This window comes from Fistularia commersonii, chromosome 26, assembly GCF_037954325.1.
Source record: "Fistularia commersonii isolate RoL2024-O1a breed Wild chromosome 26, RoL_Fcom_v1.0, whole genome shotgun sequence".
NCBI classification, from domain to species: domain Eukaryota; kingdom Metazoa; phylum Chordata; class Actinopteri; order Syngnathiformes; family Fistulariidae; genus Fistularia; species Fistularia commersonii.
Genome location: NC_141309.1, coordinates 4,104,756 through 4,123,465, shown reverse-complemented (window position 1 = coordinate 4,123,465; position 18,710 = coordinate 4,104,756). Strand labels below are relative to the sequence as shown.

The window sequence follows — 18,710 nt, the reverse complement described above, 5'->3', positions numbered from 1 at the left end:
TTTACAGTTTTCTTATCTCCGCTTTCATGCATGATGACAGTACGGTTCCCCTCCAGTGTGAGCACAGAGATAAAAATTTGACGCGGGGTAAGAAGGAGAGGAGAACCAATGCCAGCTTTCATAGCTTTAGTGGGGAGTTTCATCTTCAGTTCCTTGAGTGCATACAAAACAGCTCGGTCCGGTGGGAGCCAAACCCTCATAATCCCCAATCCAGGGTCTGAGGCAGATTAAATGGACCCCTGGGGGATCCGGCCTCTCGGGGAGACACGCGTGGAGATGATACAGGCTTTTGATCGCCGTCTCACATACCGATATCTGGAGGTCCAAGAGGAGGCGGCTGGTGGTGCACAAAGTACAGATAAAGGGATCCGTAAATGATGTCGAAGTGCGGACTGCGGTTTGATTTTGGAGATAACATCTCCCCTCATCCGTCCCTGTCTTTTTTTTTTTTTTTTTTGGACCCCCCACCCCTCCACCCGATCATCCCATCCAGATTCCAGACATCCCTTCTCTTCTTTTTCTCCAAATTAACCCTCCCACAAAAAAAAAAAAAAAAAAAAAGAGGAAAACACCAGACAGCTGATGCACATCCTGGGCTTTTTGCTGCTGATAGTTTCTCTCTCCTGGGTCTCCTCCCTGCACCCCCCCTTCCTCTTCCTCCCTCATCCCCCTCTTCCTCTTTCTCTTTCCCACACGTACACCTCTTCCTCAGCAGCCTCCGTGCGGGCTGGAGCTTTGGAGAGAACCACGGACTGCCTTTGCGCGTAATATTGTTTTTTTTTTTCTCCCCTCCCTCCTCCTTCCCCCATATTTTCCCCCCCTTTCTCTCCAAAACGCTGAAGTCTAGACCCCCCCCCCCCCAGCCCCCCCTTCGTGACGCAGAGAGGGAGAGACACTCCGGAGCTCTCCATCATCATCATCATCATCATCATCATCTTCATCCCCGGCCTTTCTCTCTCCTCCTCCTCCTCCTCCTCCTCCCTCTCTCTCTTTCTCTCTCTCTCTCTCTCTCCAGGAAAAAAGAGGCAATTTGGAAACATGGTCCATCTCCGCCGCGGTGCCATGTGCCGGGGCTTCCCGTCGTCTGCTCACTAAAGTCGGTGTCTCTCTTTTTTTTTCCCCCCCCCTCGGCGCTGTTGATCTCTGAAGAGGAAGAGGAGGAGGAAGAAGGGGATAATAAAATTTAAAGAAAAGAAAAAGAAAGAAAGAAAGAAAGAAGCGATGGGAGGATGGAAGTTGTGGCCACTGGCACGGTCCGCTGAGGCTGCTGCGCGGTGAATGCTGCAGGAGGCGGCGGCGTGCGGGGGGAACTGCGTCGGCTGGTCTGGACGGCTGGTGATCGGGGGGGTCGTTATTAACAGGAACTGCATTTAACGATAACCAGCTTTTTTTTTTTTAACCTCCCTTTCCTTGCGTTATCGATCGGTTACGGATAGCCCCCCCTCCTCCTCCTCCTCCTCCTCTTCCTCCACCCCCCCACCTTCCCTCCCTCCCTCCATCCTCCCCCTCCACCAGCATCTCTCAGCGCGTCGGCGTTTTTTGGATGCGGCTCGTCTCCTCTGCGGCTCAGCGTCGTTTCTCCTCCCGCGCTCCCGGAGTGCGCGATCCGCCGCCGCCGGTGGGGTTTTTCAACAGAGGGAGGGCATCAACCGCTTCTTTTCCTTTTTTTTTTTTTTTTTTTTTTTTCTTTTTTATTATTATTATACCTACAAGACCCACCGAATCCTGCGAGGGATATTCCCTTCACCGCCCCTCCGGATGGACTGACACACCGGGAGCTGGGATTTCAACTCTCAACTGTCACTTCTTCTTCTTCTTCTTCTTCTTCTTCTTCTTCTGGCTTTTTAAATAATTTTTTTATTGTGTTTTTTTTTTTTTTTTTCCTGGGGGTGTAAATATCACCGGACACCATGAAAGTTCTCACAGCCGTGTTGCTCACGGTGGTTTTCTGGAGCCAGGAGTGGAACTCCGCGCTCTCGGATTCTATCATCCACATCGGTGAGTTCCTGCGTGATTCCCGACCGCCGTGGATTTTTTTTTTTTTTTTTTTTTTGGGGGGGGGGGGGGACGACGCGCGTCTCCCGTGGAAGCAGGTCGGATTCATCTTCCTGTAACCAAATCCAAGCATCGCCCAGTGCAGTTTTTTCCCCCCTTCTCCATAAATCTGCATCATGACACACACTCGGATCACCCCCCCCCCCGCACACGCACTCCAGATCTATTCAAACCAGTGTGTTTTAAATCCATATTTAACGCAATGAGTGCAAATGAAGTTTCCCTTTGAGTTCTGGTTCATTTGAAATTCCATAGCCTCTTTTTTTTTTTATCAATCTCTAACCTCCTTTCTGTCCTCGTCTGTGATATTTCTTCTCTCGATCAATCAGATCGATCAATTTGAGGAGGGGGCTGTGCTTTACATTTTGCCATGTATCCAAATAATTTACTGTATAACGGCTGTGCGCTCCGGAAAACAGGTGGTTTCTTTTTTTTTTTTTTTTTTTTTGCAATGGCGTGGTGTTGCAGTACATGGCTGTCCGTGGGGGTGGAAGTGGAGGAGGAGGAGGAGGAGGGGGGGGGGGGGGGATTATCCTGGGTGGCCATAAATTCAGCCAACCAATATTTTCCTGAAGTGCAATGGCATTAAGGTACCACCTTCCAACGTAATGCTGCAGTGCCAGGGGTAGGATGGAGAAGAGAACAAAAAAAAAAAAAAAAAAAAATCCAAAGTGGCTTTTCTGCTTTTCACCACTACCGGCAACGTGTGGCACTGTTGTGTAGAGTGATTTCCCCCCACGCCGGGGAGTGTGTGCTTGCAGGTGATGTGTAGCAGCACCTCCGGATGTAGATTTGGTGGTGGATGTGGGGGATGCAGGATGAGATGAGGACGCGAGGTGGTGGTGAGCACACATAATTGTTGCACAACTTGGGGGGAGAGAGCTGGAGAGAGAGAGAGAGAGAGAGAGGATGGAGGGATGGAGGGAGGGAGGTGTGTGTGGTTAGTGCATCACGACCGATCTCCCATTCCAGAGAGATAAACACCTGTCCACGCTCAGCTGTATTTTAGCCGCGTCACACCCGTGGCAAAGATCACGTGCGTGTATCGACGTTCATTGGGACCCTTCGCGAACCGCCGATGAATTTGGCCTCCATCGGCGTGGAGGGACGGAGGTGACAGGGGTGACACGTCCGATGCGTTCATCCACCTGCCAGCTGATTTACGCGGCAGATTCCACTCCGATCTTGCGGTGCAGTTTGCCGGCGGCCTCCACCTCCATCAGAGGTGACCGTTCACATCCAGAAGCTTCGGCCAACTGGGATTCACGCGGCCTCGTGTCGCCTCCCTGAATTTATAATCACTTTTATCCGAGCTCCCGAGATGAGAATCCCGTATCCGCCGAGACGAAAGCGTGCGGAATCATCCTTTTTTTTTTTTTTTTTTCCCCCCCACGCTGCGATTCCAGCACCGAGGGGGTGACAGTATAATCCGCAGGGTCGACGGATCACCCTGTGACTGGATGGTTTGATCTCAGCAGCAGCCACATGTTCTGCAAGTGTCTCACAGCGAGACCCCCAAAATCATACCTCCTCAGCGACCGCACGTTTTTATTGTTGATAACGATATCGGCGACGCGGCCCGAAACCCCTTTTGGTTCTGAGACGTTTCAAGACTTGACGCAGACGGGGACCCTCGGCTATGTGGGCTAACTGCACCGAGGTTACCGTCGGCTGCTGTAACTAGGTCACTATCGCCTATATGTGCACCGATAGCTTCTTGCTCTTAATATCCTGGTGATCAGCTTGGGTTCCCTCAGCCGGTAAGAGAACTCGCGCGCGTTGTGTTTTCGGAATTCCGGGTTTGGTCATGCGGTCACCCCCTGTTCCCCTTAAACATAAATAAAGATCTGCATCCCTGGACCTCGAGGGCAAGTCGGCCTCGGCGGGTATCACGCGAATCCGATATGTATTGTAAGTTTTTAAGAGTCGATTGACGCGGAGAGAATCCAGTTTTCTCTCCTCCGCCGTCCCTGAATCCTTTGAGTGGCTTCCAATTAACCGGGAAGATAATGAAGGGACGATGCAGTTTATTGGTCGGTGGGATTTGTTCGTCGTCAGTTACGAATCCATTTAAGAAGTGCATTATGGGAACGATGTTTCTCTCTGGATGAACAAGTGGAATTGCATGAGAGTGTCTTCTTTTTTGTGTGTGTGGTTGTTTAGCGCGATTTTAATCATGAATCTCCCATACAACTCCTTCCCAATCAATAGTTCATTTCCCTGAAAATGGCTGGTCCTTTGAATAACAACGGAGGGTTATCACCCCCAAAACAACACTTTTTCACAAAGTGCACAGACGAGCTCCCGCTGATGCAAAAAAAACACCAGCCTCACCGAATTAGTCAAATCAATGGTATTTTGTAAGGATCTTGCATTTTCATGTGGTTCACTTATATTTCCCTTCTTTCCACAATGCTCACCTGGCTGTGGGTGTATTTTTGTGCATCATATTGACTTAGGACTGCATGAGAGGGGGGGAAAAAAAAAGTACTATACCCAGCAGGCACATCACATTGACATGTCAGAAGTAATCCCTCTTTAATCTCTTTGTTGCTGCTAAAGATGGAATGAGCGAAAGAGAGGGCGAGGGATAGCTGGGCAAAGAGAGATGTATATCAAAGGGGTTGGGAGACAGAATGTAAAATTCAGAGGGGAAGGGAAACAGTAACGGAAAAAAGGAAAAAAAAAAAAAAAAAAAAAAAAAGCCCAGACTGTGTTCTCATCTCCGTCCTTATCAGATGTCTCAGCTGCAAATTTCTGCCACCGTATCAGTGACTTTCGATCTCTCCCGTGATATTCAAAGCAGTGACCGGTAGACATTTTCATCTGGTTCTGTCTGTGCATTAAATGTGATTAGAGCAGCTGGGGAGCCGGCGCCGCCGCCTCACCCCTGTCTCTCCCTCTTTCTCTCTCTAATGATCAGCATGCAGAGGGAAGGGGTGAGACCGCTCGCCTCTTGTCCCTCTCCACATTCGTGTGTTGCATGGCAATGGCCCCCGTGCTTTATGAGGGCAGTTTGTATTGACATACAGACAGAGAGTGGCAGTATGCATGGATGTGTGTGTTCTCGATTGGTAACACTCAAAAGGCACCGTGATTTACGAAGCCAGATTAAATCCTCACTACGTAGTCGCACTCCCCCTTTTTTTTTTCTGTGTGTGTGTGTGTGTGTGTGCGCCAGAGTGCATCCGCTCAGCATGTATGAGGAATGGGAATGGGGGGGGGGGATGATATCAATGAATGATCCATTTTCACCCCGCATCCGTCTGATCCCTCTCTCATACGCACAGCCACTCCACGTACCGTATGGGTGTGTGTGCAGGATGCAGTTTGAGTTTTTAAAAGCTTCCCCTGGGCCCGGACTGGACTACATTTGTAGTTCTTCACAAATTCCAGAGCCGCGTGAATTGCAAATGGTGGGGAAAAAAATTGGCTAAATGTGACAATTCTATGTTGGATAATGACATTATCCGCTCTGACCAAACCTTACAGAGGAGTCTTTGTCAGTCGGCGTACCCTTTTGTTCCCGGTTAGATCACATAAAACGTGTAATTGAATGGATTAATGCATGGCTGAAGGTGAAAGATTAACAGATTGATTGTCAGACATCTTTGCATGTGATGTCGTCGGAGCTTTCGGGGCAAAAAGAGGAAGAAAATAGACAAGACTCTCTAATAACAGCGTTGCCAACGCGATGCTACAGTCTTTTAACCTCCTGGTTTTTCACATAACATTGAGGTCACAGGCTTTGTCCTTAAATATTGTTATTCATGTGCTAGTGAGCATTTAGCATGTAGGACATGCATTGTTTTTCTTTTATACCATTTGTGAGGTGTTATGTTGAATTATTGAAATTAACTCACTGACTTTATCAAAAGCTAGTGGGTTCAATTAGAAATCTCTTGCCATTGAAGGAATATCAGAAAATAAGGAGAAATCACAGGAAAGCCCATTCTAAAAGGTTTCCCTTTTTTTTTTTTATTCTTATAAAAACTATTTTTCAAATTGCAGACACTGAGCCAATTTCTTGAGTGCATGGTTACCTGGCAGGTCGGATTTTGTAGGGAAACCCGACACAGACCTTTGTGCGTTTTTAGCCAGAGTGACTTCCCTTTGGGGAATACATTGTTTTCCTGAAAAGAAGGTGTTAGCGTGCCGATTTTAGTCACGATATCAACTTGTTAACCCCTGCTTTTATTTACATTACACAGCCCAGATGAGCCTGGGCCATAACCCCCAATGATGCATTATCCAAACATATTTTAGGTCATATTAAAGGTTGCGGTCGCTCACAATGACGAGAGTGAGGCGGTCAGAGGTTGTTTTCATCTATGCATTGTGCTTGTGTGTGTGTGTGTGTGTGTGTGTGTGTGTGAAAGAATTAAAAGACAGATTTGTTTTTTTCCCCCATTACTTTTGGGGTGAAGCTACGTGAGGTTGGAGGCAAGGCAGAGTGATTTGTCCTGGCACGACCTCATTTTCCTTTCACTTTGGAACTATTGTGGGCCGTTCCACGCAGGAGGATTACTAACAGTTTATCGGAGGAGGTGAATGGCAGTTCCTGCCTGGTTTTGTCTACTAGTTTCACAGCTGTCAACATCGCTTCCTCATTCATTCTGTTTGTGCGTGCACGGCCGTGTATTTCATTCTGCCGTTATGCACCAAGTAAGAGGGTTGAGGGCAAGGCTGTGTGTATTAAATGCTTCATATCTTTTGAGTTATGTATCTATGAGTGCTGACAGACGTGCTGGTCCATGCCGACTTTGACTGGGAAGATTTAGCACCTCATATTTGTGAGGCTTGTACACTGATGCTAGCATGTGTGTTTTTTTTTGGAAAAGGGTTCACAAAAAAAAACAAAACGTCGCGTCTGTTTGTCGTGCCACGCCTGAGACGTGTTGTTCATCCTCTTGTGAAGGAAAGAGAGGGACAGCGGCGCTGACGTCCGTGGCCTGGTTAAGGGTTCTGCCTCAGTGACCAGGTACAGCCGCGGTTGTGTTTGTGTTCCTGAGGTTGAAGTGGACTGACAAGTAGCTGTGAGAAGTATGATTGCTTGCCCGAGATTCGCTGCCGATGCAGACAACCGGGAGGCAGGGGGTGGGGGGGGCGGGGACGGCAAAACTCTTGCCGAAGATGCTCCATCTCAACGCGACGCTCAGCGATGCAGGTAGAGCAGAGCAGATGGCGCGGGGGGAAAGACACGCACAACGGAAACTCTTGTTCCCGCATGATTGTTTTCTACATCCGTGTTTATCCGGTCTGCAAACACACGCAGTCACACACCTAATATCATCTGAGGACAAGAAGCTTTGGTGTTCACCAGAACCTGCGCCGGGTTGCTTTTTCGTGAACGCGCAGTCGCATGAGAGCGTCATTTTGCACAAACACAAGCGCACTTGCATGCATGCGCAAGTTATTCGCAAGTGTATTTGTATTTGCGAGTGTTATTTGCAGTGCTTACGTCCTCTATTGTAAGTCGCTTTGGATAAAAGCGTCTGCCAAATGTAATGTAATGTATTCATCGACAGACCCTCCCCCGTAAAAAAACAAAAACAAGGAATATGAAGATGCGACAGAATTTTTTTTTAATTTTTTTGCAAAATAGCAACCAGGAGAGATTCCTGATGATGTCCACAGGTGTACAATCTGGCGAATGGCTTGGCGCCATAACCACTCACTGTGCTGTATTGAGGAATTCATCATCCTTTGGCGATTGTTATTCTGGGGCGAGCAAAATACAAATATGTTAAATAAACTGCAAAACTCAAAGGAATTTCATTTGTATGCGGCGAGGCCTTTTCGGGGAAGAATGCTTGGTGTGCAGAAGCGCTGTGTAATCATGCTAATGATGAAGGAAACTTCAAAGAAATGTGGAATTTTCTTGTCAACAACTTAAGGACTGCCATGACAGTCTGTTTTATTGGGCTATATGTTTGTGTTCATGTTATGTACTCATTCCTAGGATATCAGTTGTGTGCATATACCCTTTTATGTAGGTGTGCGGTGAATAACATTTCCCGCTCTTCATTCATTCTTCCTGCATTCTTGCAGTAGAACGAATATTAAAGCTGCCTTCTTCACCCCCTCCCACCCACTCCCCCTCTCTTCCTTTCATTTTGAGTCGTCTTCGCTCTCTCCGCTGACACAAATGCTGCTCTAGTCATTCAGCAATCTATGCTGTGCCTCACTGGATCAGAGGGAGTGTGTGTGTGTGTGTGTGTGTGCCCTGAATGTGCATAAAATGTGTTTCATGTATTCAAGTGTATCTGTGTGAGCATCTCAGTCATGCATGTGTGGGAGCTTGTTGCATTAAGCATGCATTAAGCAGTGCGAGTAACGCCTCGCCTTACTTCCATGCTTCTCAAAGTGCTTGTTGGCTTGTCTCTGCTCTCTACGTGCAAGGGCACACTCCCTGCTCGTGTGTACGTCCGTGCGTCTTCATCCTCGTATGTGTAATTGTGTAATTTCCCGCCGGCGCCTCTCTTTCCTCGGAATTGTTTCCTCCCCGCAAGTCACGGAAAGACGTTTCATTTTAGCCTGAAACGGAGCGGCACAGGCAAGTCGGTGGACATTCAAACACACACACACCCCGTCTCAGAAAATCAAAAAACGCACAAAGGATTGATTATATTTTCTTACTTATAGTCATGGTCATTTGGCAAGGTTTTTGGGAGGGATCTTTTTTTGAATTCCAGGCTTGGAAATAACACTTGTGATGCTTTATCTTCTGTTTCACGTATTTCATGTATTCACCCGACTTAGATGAGATTCCAAGTAACAGTGATGTTTATGAAGATGAAGCAGTGTTGAGCAAAGTATCTTGGTTTTTAGAGATAAAAACATTTAAATCTGCAAATTGCAGGCTTTCCCTGAAATCCGAGGGACTAATATTGTCGAAAAAAAACAAGAATCTGTTTCCTCGACCAAGTCAGGAAGGAAAAAAAGAAATGTTTTCCTTTTCCTTGGAAATGAATTTAGAGTATTATACATAAATCCGCCACTTACGACCTGCAAACTTACAGAAAGATGACTAAATGTGTGGATATGAGATATGATGCAGTCCTTGCAGACTTCTAATCAAATCTAGCAGTAATCCCACCTGTGGTTTTGATGAACTGGTCATGACTTTTCCTTCCTGACTCTGAATAGATACGTTTTCAAACCGTGAAGTCTGAGTTTCATGTCCGAACACCAGACCGGAATTAATGAGCTGAACTTGGTGGAATGGGGAGAATCTAAGTCTTGATGCGGGACGAATTGAGTGAAGGGTGTTTTTTTTTCAATTTTTTTTTTCAATTTTTTATTTTTTTATTTTTCTTTTAATTTTTATTTATGTATTTATTTATTTATTTATTTATTTATTTATTTATTTATTTTTAACTTGGCAGGATAAACTCATCAGTTACCAAGGATTTTCTGATAGGTAGAGAGATTTTAGTTTGTCTAGTGCAAAAAAAAATTGGGGAAGAAAACTATTCGGTCATGCTCTTACTTATGACAAGGTAAAACAAGTAAAATTATACTTTTTCACATTGAGTAATATATGCGTTTATGTGTTTGTTGGCTGCGGAGGGGAACATTGTTTATTTGTTTGATTATTTATTTATTCAAATTAAACCAAAGTCCCCATTTTGGAGACTCCGGTCATGAAAAATATTGGAACTGACCAGACGGTTATTTGAGTTTTACCCAAAAAGAGCCCATTTATTCATCAAGGGATTCAGGACGACCCCGTTTAAGCCATGTAACACCCCTTGACTGAGGAAAGACAGGACTCTGAAAACGCTCCTTCAAATAATGAAATTAAAAACCTGGATATCGGAGATGTTCTGCATCAACTTACTTCATCCTTACTCAACATTCACAGTAGTGCACCATGAATTTGAATTTGTCTCTACGAACTATCGTGGAGCAAAGATGTTGAGCCGACATAAAAATAATATGCATGGGCCAGTGGAGGGATGTATTGTCGTCATAGAATCGCAATACCCACATGCAGTCTCTTTTCACTTTTGGGCTCTTTCTGGTTCTGAAGCTTTGTTCCAACCCTCCCCAGTGCCAACATAGTTCTGTTAGAAAAAATCCCAGCCACTGCAGCAATTGCTTTGGAAGTAAAAGTCGCGATGAGAAAGGCAAAGAGAAAAACAGAAAAAGAACTGTGATAAATTATGACTATATTAAATTCAAATATGACACATTCTCTGTTCATCAAACTCGAAGGAATTTTTGTGTTGTTGCAGACCTCAGCCTCCACCGAAAATACTGTTGAAAAGTAAGACTGCTGTCGTTTCGTGTCCAAGCATCAGCTTCTGTAAGATTAAGGTTATTATTATTGATAAGAAAGAATGAACTCAAACCCGCATCTTGCTTGTGTATTGAGGCCGACAACCTTCTGCCCTCGGAGTGGATTCATTCCCAGGTTTGGGCATTTCTGATGTGTTTCAGAGATACTGTATTGCAGTGGTTGAATACTTTTTTGGAAGTAGTTGTTTCAGTGCTGTTTGTAACATTATAGGTTTGAACTGCAGTGCCATGGATTTAGATAGATAGACTTTATTAATCCAAAGGGGATTTGTCATAGCGACCGGGTACAATCACACAATGTAAGAGATAACCTGAAATAAACAGTGATATCAGCATAGAAGTGTGTATTTATCGTGTATGTGTGTGTATGTATATCTTTATTTATATATATATATATATATATATATATATATATACATGTGTGTGTGTGTATGTGTGTATATATATTTGTATAGATGTGTGTGTGTGTGTATACTGTATGTCTTCATATGTGTATGTATGTGTTTGTGTACATATGCGCTTGTATATATGTATGTGGGTATATATTTATATGTATGTATATATGTATGTATGTATGGTTGTGTGTGTGTGTGTGTGTGTATAAATATGTATGTATATATATATGTATATATATATATATACATACATGTGTGTGTGTACATATACACATATATGTATATATATGTGTGTGTGTGTGTACATATAGACATGTGTGTATGTGTATATGTGTATATATTTGTATAGATGTGTGTGTGTGTGTGTATACTGTATGTCTTCATATGTGTGTATGTACATATGCACGTGTATATATGTATGTGGGTATATATTTGTACGTGTGTATGTATGTATATGTGTGTGTGTGTGTGTGTGTGTGTGTGTGTATGTATACTGCTTTTTTTTCTGAGCCAGCTCAGCTGCACCAGTGCCTCCATGTATTGCTTTCCCTCCAACTATTTACCCAGCGTCAATCTCCACCTGTTCCTTGATGTCTATTACACTTTGCTGGAAGAGGCACGGGGACTGAGAGGTGTTAAGCACTTTGCTTATCTCTGCTGAGGGACCCGGTTTTGTTGTTGTTGTTGTTGTTGTTATTGTTGTTATTGTCAGTCTGTCTGACACAGTTGGCAACATGTCACAAAGCCGCTTTGTTTCACTCATCTGAATCTTTGCTTTCAATCCAGTCAAATAATGTTCCTTTTATAGGTCTGGAGAAAGCAGAACTAATTAGAAGCAAACGTGAGTGTACTCCATGTTTGTTTACACGGGTTCATTTATCTTATCGGGATTGTGTAGACAGGATACAGCTCATCTGATGGATTTAGCATCCGGCAACATCTCACGATAGAAAAAAGATGATCGCCCGATTTGACAATATACTGACAACCTGGCGTTTCATGCGAATGAGGACAAACGCTTGCTTAAAAGGTTCATTTTTGAAAAAGGCTCTCAATACTAAAATTATAGCGATGCGACGATCAACAGAAATTTGAGTGCACTCGACTGTTTACTGGAATGTCTATTGCGCCACCTCTTCATATTTCCCTGCCTACATGCAGGTAAAACATACCTCTGAAGGTGAGCGTAGTACAAAAACATTAACAATGGAAATACTCCAGCATTTTCTCACTTTTGTGCACTCCCTCCAGGTTCTATGTACACATTTGGTGGGCAGAATACTATACATTGCTTTAAATGTTTACTACAGTCAAATTACCTCTATGTGCACCCATGCAGATCAGCATAGTTATATTTTCAGCCACACAGTTCCTGAGGCTAAAAAGCTGCATTGTGAAGATGATTTATGCTGACTCCACAGCCAGTGCAAACAACATTAGGTAATAAGAAAAAGGTTCGACAGACAGTCAACAATATGCAACTAGAGTTGGATAGGTTCCATTCAAATACCATTTTTTGACAATTGTCTGCTAAAGCTCTTACTGCACTCATGTCAGAAGGTTATATCTGTTTTTTTTTAGATCTTCTTTTGTTTTTATTATTAGCATGCCCCTCCCAAACTATCATTTCCAGTTAAATAAAGTACAGCGTTGTCCAGTATATTTGTAATGTGGTCTGTATCCCAATAAACCGGCATGACTTTCTGCTGGTGTCAAATTGATATATTTATCAGCTCCATAAAGGCCTTCAACTTTACATCCTCAGGTTGATTAAAACTCTATTGTTGTTTGCAGCGATGTAAGGGTGACTCTTTACGGGCGTTCGCAGTTAAGGAACTCTCTGTGGATGAGGTGCAGCTCTTAGATAATCAGAGAAGGCGCTCGTGTGTGTACATCTTTAAGAAAAATAAGATTTTACACCTTGAATTCTGTTTGTTTATTAGCCCGACGGTGTGTGTGTGTGTGTGTGTGTTCAAGGCCAGCTGGTTGTCCCTTTTGTACCGATGTTGACGTGTCACTTGGACAACCTTTTCTTCTGGATGACCCGGCCTTCTGTCAATCTCCATTCCACTGACACGACACACCACAGTTTACCCAGAGCACTTCTGGTTTTTGACTTTACGAGGAGACATCGGTACTGATACTTAGCAAAATAATGTCACGAGGGAAGATTGAGCGCACGCTTGCTTTTGCAATACAACTTCACTTGCATCGAAACCAACACGTGCAAATAATATTTAGAAATCTAGCTGAAATCCAGGTAATATGGCTTCATTGTAACACATTTTTTTCAGTGCTATGAATCCTCAATGTATTTAAATGCAGTGAAGAAATCTGTAAATGAATGACAGCTCATATAAATGAAGCATAAAGACATGCTTTGTTGATTTATATAATACAAACTAGACAAGCATCTCCTCAGTCCATTTAATGTCCTTTTCAAGGTGAAGAATAAGTTAAACGTTTGCACGACCAAACGTTTTGAAATAAAGGTTTGGAGTATGTTTTCTTACTAGATTGAGAAAGCTGCTTCAAAATGTTTCGTCCGACCTTGTGAACAAGTAATTTTCCCGACCCAGGCTGAGACACAAGAGCAACTATTGGACTGTCAAAAAAATAAATACGTTTCTAACTTTAACACTGCTTCCACAATGTTAGAATGATATATTTTCCACTACTATGATAATTCATCATAGCCCACCGAAGAACGGTTCATTTTTTGGGCGTGCAAAATTATGTCGGTATTTCGACGCATTTACACGCCAAACGATAACACATTGCCTGCTGTGTAAATGCTTTTAATCCATATGTATTTTCTACACTTGCATTTACCTTATAACCATTGTTCTGACACAATTTCTTTCTTGTTTGGGAGAAAAAACCCAAAAGAGATGTTTAAGTAAACACAAATGGGATCTGTTTTGTGGAGGCAGAACCATTTGACAGCCCTCTGAACGTCTCCCTCTCAAACAAGATGCACTTCAGAGACGTATGTCGGTCTTTACTCTCTGTCGACTTTAGCTGGGGGAAAAAAAAAAGTAAACAAACAAATAAAAAAAAAAAGGTGGTTTTAGGCTCCTTGGATCCTCCACCTTTCCTTTCACATGTTATCTTCGTCTGTTTTGCCTCGGTCTCTTGATTCATGTGATGAAACCGTCTTTGAGCGGAAAGAGAATCCCCTTTCCCGGTCTAATTTTTCCCCATTAGCCGGAGCAGATATTGGATATTTTGAGGGCGTTCCGCACCTAGATTTCATTCAATTCCTTCGTTATCTATCCCGCAGTCCGGGCGGCAGGAGGGTCGGAGCCTATTCCGGCGGTCATCGGACGAGAGGCGGGCTTCACGCTCGACCGGTCGCCAGTTGATCACATGATCCACGCGTTGCGGAGACGTACGATCATTCCCACATCCAGTAGAGACGGACGATTATTCACCCTCTCATTCGTGAGTCAGGTCAATTTGGAGTCTTTTGGACTGTGTGGGGGAAACCGGAGAACACGGAGAAAGGATAAGGAATTGGGTTCGATGAGTACGGCATCATTACGACCTCACACTGCAGTACAAATCGACACATTCAAATTTTTTTCCAGGCCGATCAACACTTTTCTCTCTCGGCGAAAGCATTTTAGCCAAGTCTTGCCGTCCTGCAAGAGATAAAGCTCTTTTTAATTTTGTCGCAGTTCATGCCAACTCAGTTTGTGTTGACAAGCCTGCATGGAGTGAATTATGGGAAGAGTTATTCTATCTCTTTGTATTATAGATTAGTCTTCACGTCTCCGAGCTAAAATGTTTATGCGGGCAGATCAATCATTTTATCTTGTCACAGCAGAACTCGTCTCGATCTTGATTCGGTCTTCCGGTTTAATGTAGCATACAGATGCGGAGGATGGGGCTGACAAAGAACGGCAACAAAGCGAGGATCTTTTCAAATACTGTTTAAAAAGTGGTGCATCATTTATCAGCTCATCTTGTAGAACACTGAGTGATTGTTGCGTCTTTTTAAAAGGCATTGGTCAGTCATTTCCCGCAGTCGCGCTCGCTCAAAATCTGTATTTAACTAATGCAGTCGCTTTTAATTATTTGTAGTGTCCCATTTTCCCTCCTGCGTCCCCGTCCGTTCAAGCTGTTGTTTATGCAGATAGATACTTTCAATAAAATATTTCATGAACCTTCTGTGCAGCGGAGACTTTTGTTTGGAAAATGCGGATCCAAAGTCAAAGTCATTCCTTGGTTTTTACGAAGCTTTTTACGAATTTTAGGGGTTTTAGTAGTACACGTTTTCTGTGAAATCGCCCCCGCTCTGCTAGGTTTAGACATTTCCAAGCAACATTTCAACTATTATTACAATCTCCCGAATTAGTTTCCACCTCCGTAAAACGCCGGCGTGAGACAAAGCACGGTTATTGACGTTCATTATTCACCTGATTGAAAATATATTGGAGTATTAAATAAAAAGAATTAGACCGGGGCACCAGTAATCCTCATGCAAATGTCTTTTTCAATTACACTGTAGTCCTGAACGTAAGTCTCGTAGCTAAATCTTAAAAAGTTAAGCTGCAAATCCTCTTTAGTCTGAAGGTCCCTGCTCTAATCGTCAGGATATTGTTGTTTTTGGTCCTATTAAGTCTTCTGATTTCCTGTGACCTGTGCACAATGTCTGTGTGTGCGGTTTGAGAGGGAGAGGATGAGTGGGCTTTATTTATTCATTTTCTGTATTAAGTAAATGCACGTATAGGCTTGTGAGGAGAGACACTTGTATCCCAATTTCAAATGGTTAGTCATTATTATGGGCGGGAACAAAACAAACAAAAATAAACCCAACACAGATCCATAAAGAGACTTAAAAGATCTGGAGACAGAAAAGACAGCAGTCCAACATGCTGTCCTCAAATGTCCTCTAACCTTCGAACGGCCGCTTTGCGACGTTGCGCGACGTCTGCTTCGCCGCAAGAAGGCCTCGGGTTCGATTCCAAAAGCTTGCATGTTCCTCCACTGTGTCGGCGAGGGTTTCCTCCCGTCGCCTCCCAAAGGCCTCACGCATGCAGCGCGTTCAGCGGAACCACGATCGAGAGCGCGAACGGTCGTTCGTCTCCACATGCGGCCCCGAGTTCCACCGCCGACGGGTGCGGGCTGAAATCTCGCCTCTCGCCCGCTAACAGCTGGCAAAGGATCCAGCAGCCTGCGACCCCGACAGCAGGATAAGCGGTACAGATGATGAGTGAATGAATGGATAGTCGGCGTAAACAAGCCATAAGGACACAACCGTTGGTTTTGAGGAATTAGTGCGTTCTTAGAATTCTTAGATAATTACTCTAAGCATTTCAGCAGACGTATCAATAAAAAAAAAAAAAAAAAAAAACGCATTCGTTTAAATATTCATACTGTGGATGCCTCTCGGTAAAAGTACACAGCCGACTCCAGGGAGCGGCTTATGGACACATGCACTCCACTCCAATTGCACGCTGTGTTATCTGACTGTGCATTTCAGCTGCAAAGCAGAATATGAGGCCAGACAGTCTTATTTTTCAATCTCTGTGTATTTGTCGAGGGTTATGCCCACTGGACAGCTATCTAACCCCGGCGCATTACAGTGCAGTCAAACCAAATCAGGCGAGTATGCATGCTCATACGTGATGTGTGACCATAGGAGTCACCTCAGACCATGTTGTGCTTCAGAATAGCTGATGATTCCCTGCTCGTGGTACCTACCATGGATAGAAAAGCAATCAAATGTACCCTGTGTGATTTCATATGTCGGGGAATGTGTGTGTGTGTGTGTGTGTGTGTTTAACAAATCTAAATAAATAAGGCTCGGTGAGTAGACCTGTGAATATATCGAGTTCTGCAGTTCCTCATCTTTTTTTTTTTTTTTTTTCTATATTAATTTCATGTTTTGCAGGAGGCTTACGGTTGTTAGGGGGGCAATTTTTACATTTTATTTTATTTTTTTAATTTTTGCTGAAAGCACAGGCGGCACACTGGCACATTAGTTAGCGCTACTGCCTCACAGCAAGAAGGTTTGACTAATTCACATGGACTCTATGTAGTATTTCTTAAAGAAATTCCCTGTCTTTACCTGGTATAACTATGTTTTTCTGTCATTGAGATTACAGCTGAAAATGATTGAGGTGAAGCTTTTGCTCCAGGTCTCTTCACGTTACCCCAGTGTTTAGTAACCGGTTACTGTAGTTACCGCTCGTAACTTGCGCTGTACACACGACACAGATTTAATAGACAGAATCGTCCGAATCCATTGGTTTTATTGGAGGTGAAGTGGAATCTAAAAACCAAATTTGGTTCATATCTGCCCGGCGTGGACCTGCACTTACTGGACGAACATTCTGCAGGAATGCAAGTTGTGATGACGATCTTCCTCTTCCATATGAGGCTGTCACATATAATTTAGCAGTCCTTCAGTTCTCGTTCAGACTCTGCTGAGATAAGGCAGATGCTCATAAGACATTGATGAGTTCTGCTCTTTGAATAAAGAGGAACACTGCGAATGTTGGTTTCATTATCTTTGAAAACTTTTCATATGTAATTTTTATTTTAATTGAAAACTTTTCTGACTCGCCTTATGTTATTCAGTAATACCCACATGGGCAAAGAAGGATAGTCATTGTTACATGAATAAATAAAGCAATGAAACTCCAATGAAAGCCTGTAGTTGAAGAGGACAAAAATAAAACCACAAAGGAGCGGGAACGAAAAAGAGAATGGCGACGGGAAAGAAAGCAAGAGATTAGGACTTTGCTGATGTTGAACTTGTCATGCAGATAAGATATGCTGTCATATTGGATAGCATCTGAATCCATCATGATGCATAATTTTGCAAAAGTAGTGTTATAGACTTAAAACATGCTCCACTGGCATGGCTCGTGGAGTGGAAACAGCTACAGGGCAGCGAGAGGAAGACAAAGGGAGTGATAGATCAATGGGTTGGCTTCCATTCTTATTAGGGGATTTTTACCAGAGAGAAATGTTGTGAATGTCAAGCTGGAAAACTTCAAACCGAGGAAGCAGTAAGCAGTGTTCCAGAAGCTTCAAACTTGACTCCTGAGTTTTGCTCGGCGAAGTCACTCTACAGAAAACTCAATGAAAATTACCAAGTACATTCTGTAACCTTTCACTGACATTACCGGCACTCTGTCTTTTCTCTATTCCTTTTTTTTTTTTTGTGTTCCAATTCAAAGAACACAAAGGAAATAAAGGAAGTGTTGGATGTAAGCAATGAATCTCTTAGCTTACATATGGATAACTACTAATATATTTGTATGCATGCATGCATGTGTGTGTGTGTTCCTTTTAGAGATGATTTCTTGCATCACAGCAGATTTTTAGCCAATCATTGTCCACGTAAATGTAAATTTTCTTATTTTTTTATTTGTGAAATGTTAATTGTTAGATGGTTGTGGTCGCTGAAACGCTTTGAAGTGTTTTGTGAAATTCTTTTGTTTTTGATCTTTCTGGGCCACTGCGTGCAAGGGTGCAAAAAAAAAATCGTTTGAAATTCAGTGGATTGGAATACTTAAACTCTTGATTTTGGTGAGAAGAGCGTTACGTTAAGAAATCAACAGACCTGGAATGGAAAACAAAAAACGGTCCAAAACACCCTCTTAGTCGGAGGAGGGTAACAGAAATGAGCTTGTTTGTCATATACTGAAGCCGATCTCGGTGTAATGAAGTGAAAAGTGGAAAGATCTGGATCGATGACAGCAACTTTGAATGTCATCAAAACAACGTGACGTATCGGTCTGACTGGGAGGCTTTGGGGAGCCCAGATCAGACGACTGCAGCCATGCAATCTGGAGAAAAGAGGTAGTTGAGAAAATGACACCGATGCATAAATTAAAATCTCCATCACTTGATGATTGAAACTGAGCAGTGGTTTGCTGGTGGAACTGCTTGCTGATTTTTCTTTTTTTATAATCAAAGGACGGGTTAGCGTTATGGATT

The 18,710-nt window shown here is 43.5% G+C and overlaps 1 protein-coding gene across 1 annotated transcript in view; it reads left to right on the top strand.

Annotated features, from left to right (window-relative positions):
- The first annotated feature begins 1,385 nt into the window (after window positions 1-1,385).
- Window positions 1,386-18,710, top strand: part of grid2 (glutamate receptor, ionotropic, delta 2) — a 498,322-nt gene continuing 480,997 nt past the window's right edge. The window contains exon 1 of the mRNA XM_086174064.1: window positions 1,386-1,998. Coding sequence (XP_086030190.1) covers window positions 1,911-1,998 — 88 coding nt within the window. The 5' untranslated portion in view covers window positions 1,386-1,910. The remainder of the gene's footprint in view (window positions 1,999-18,710) is intronic.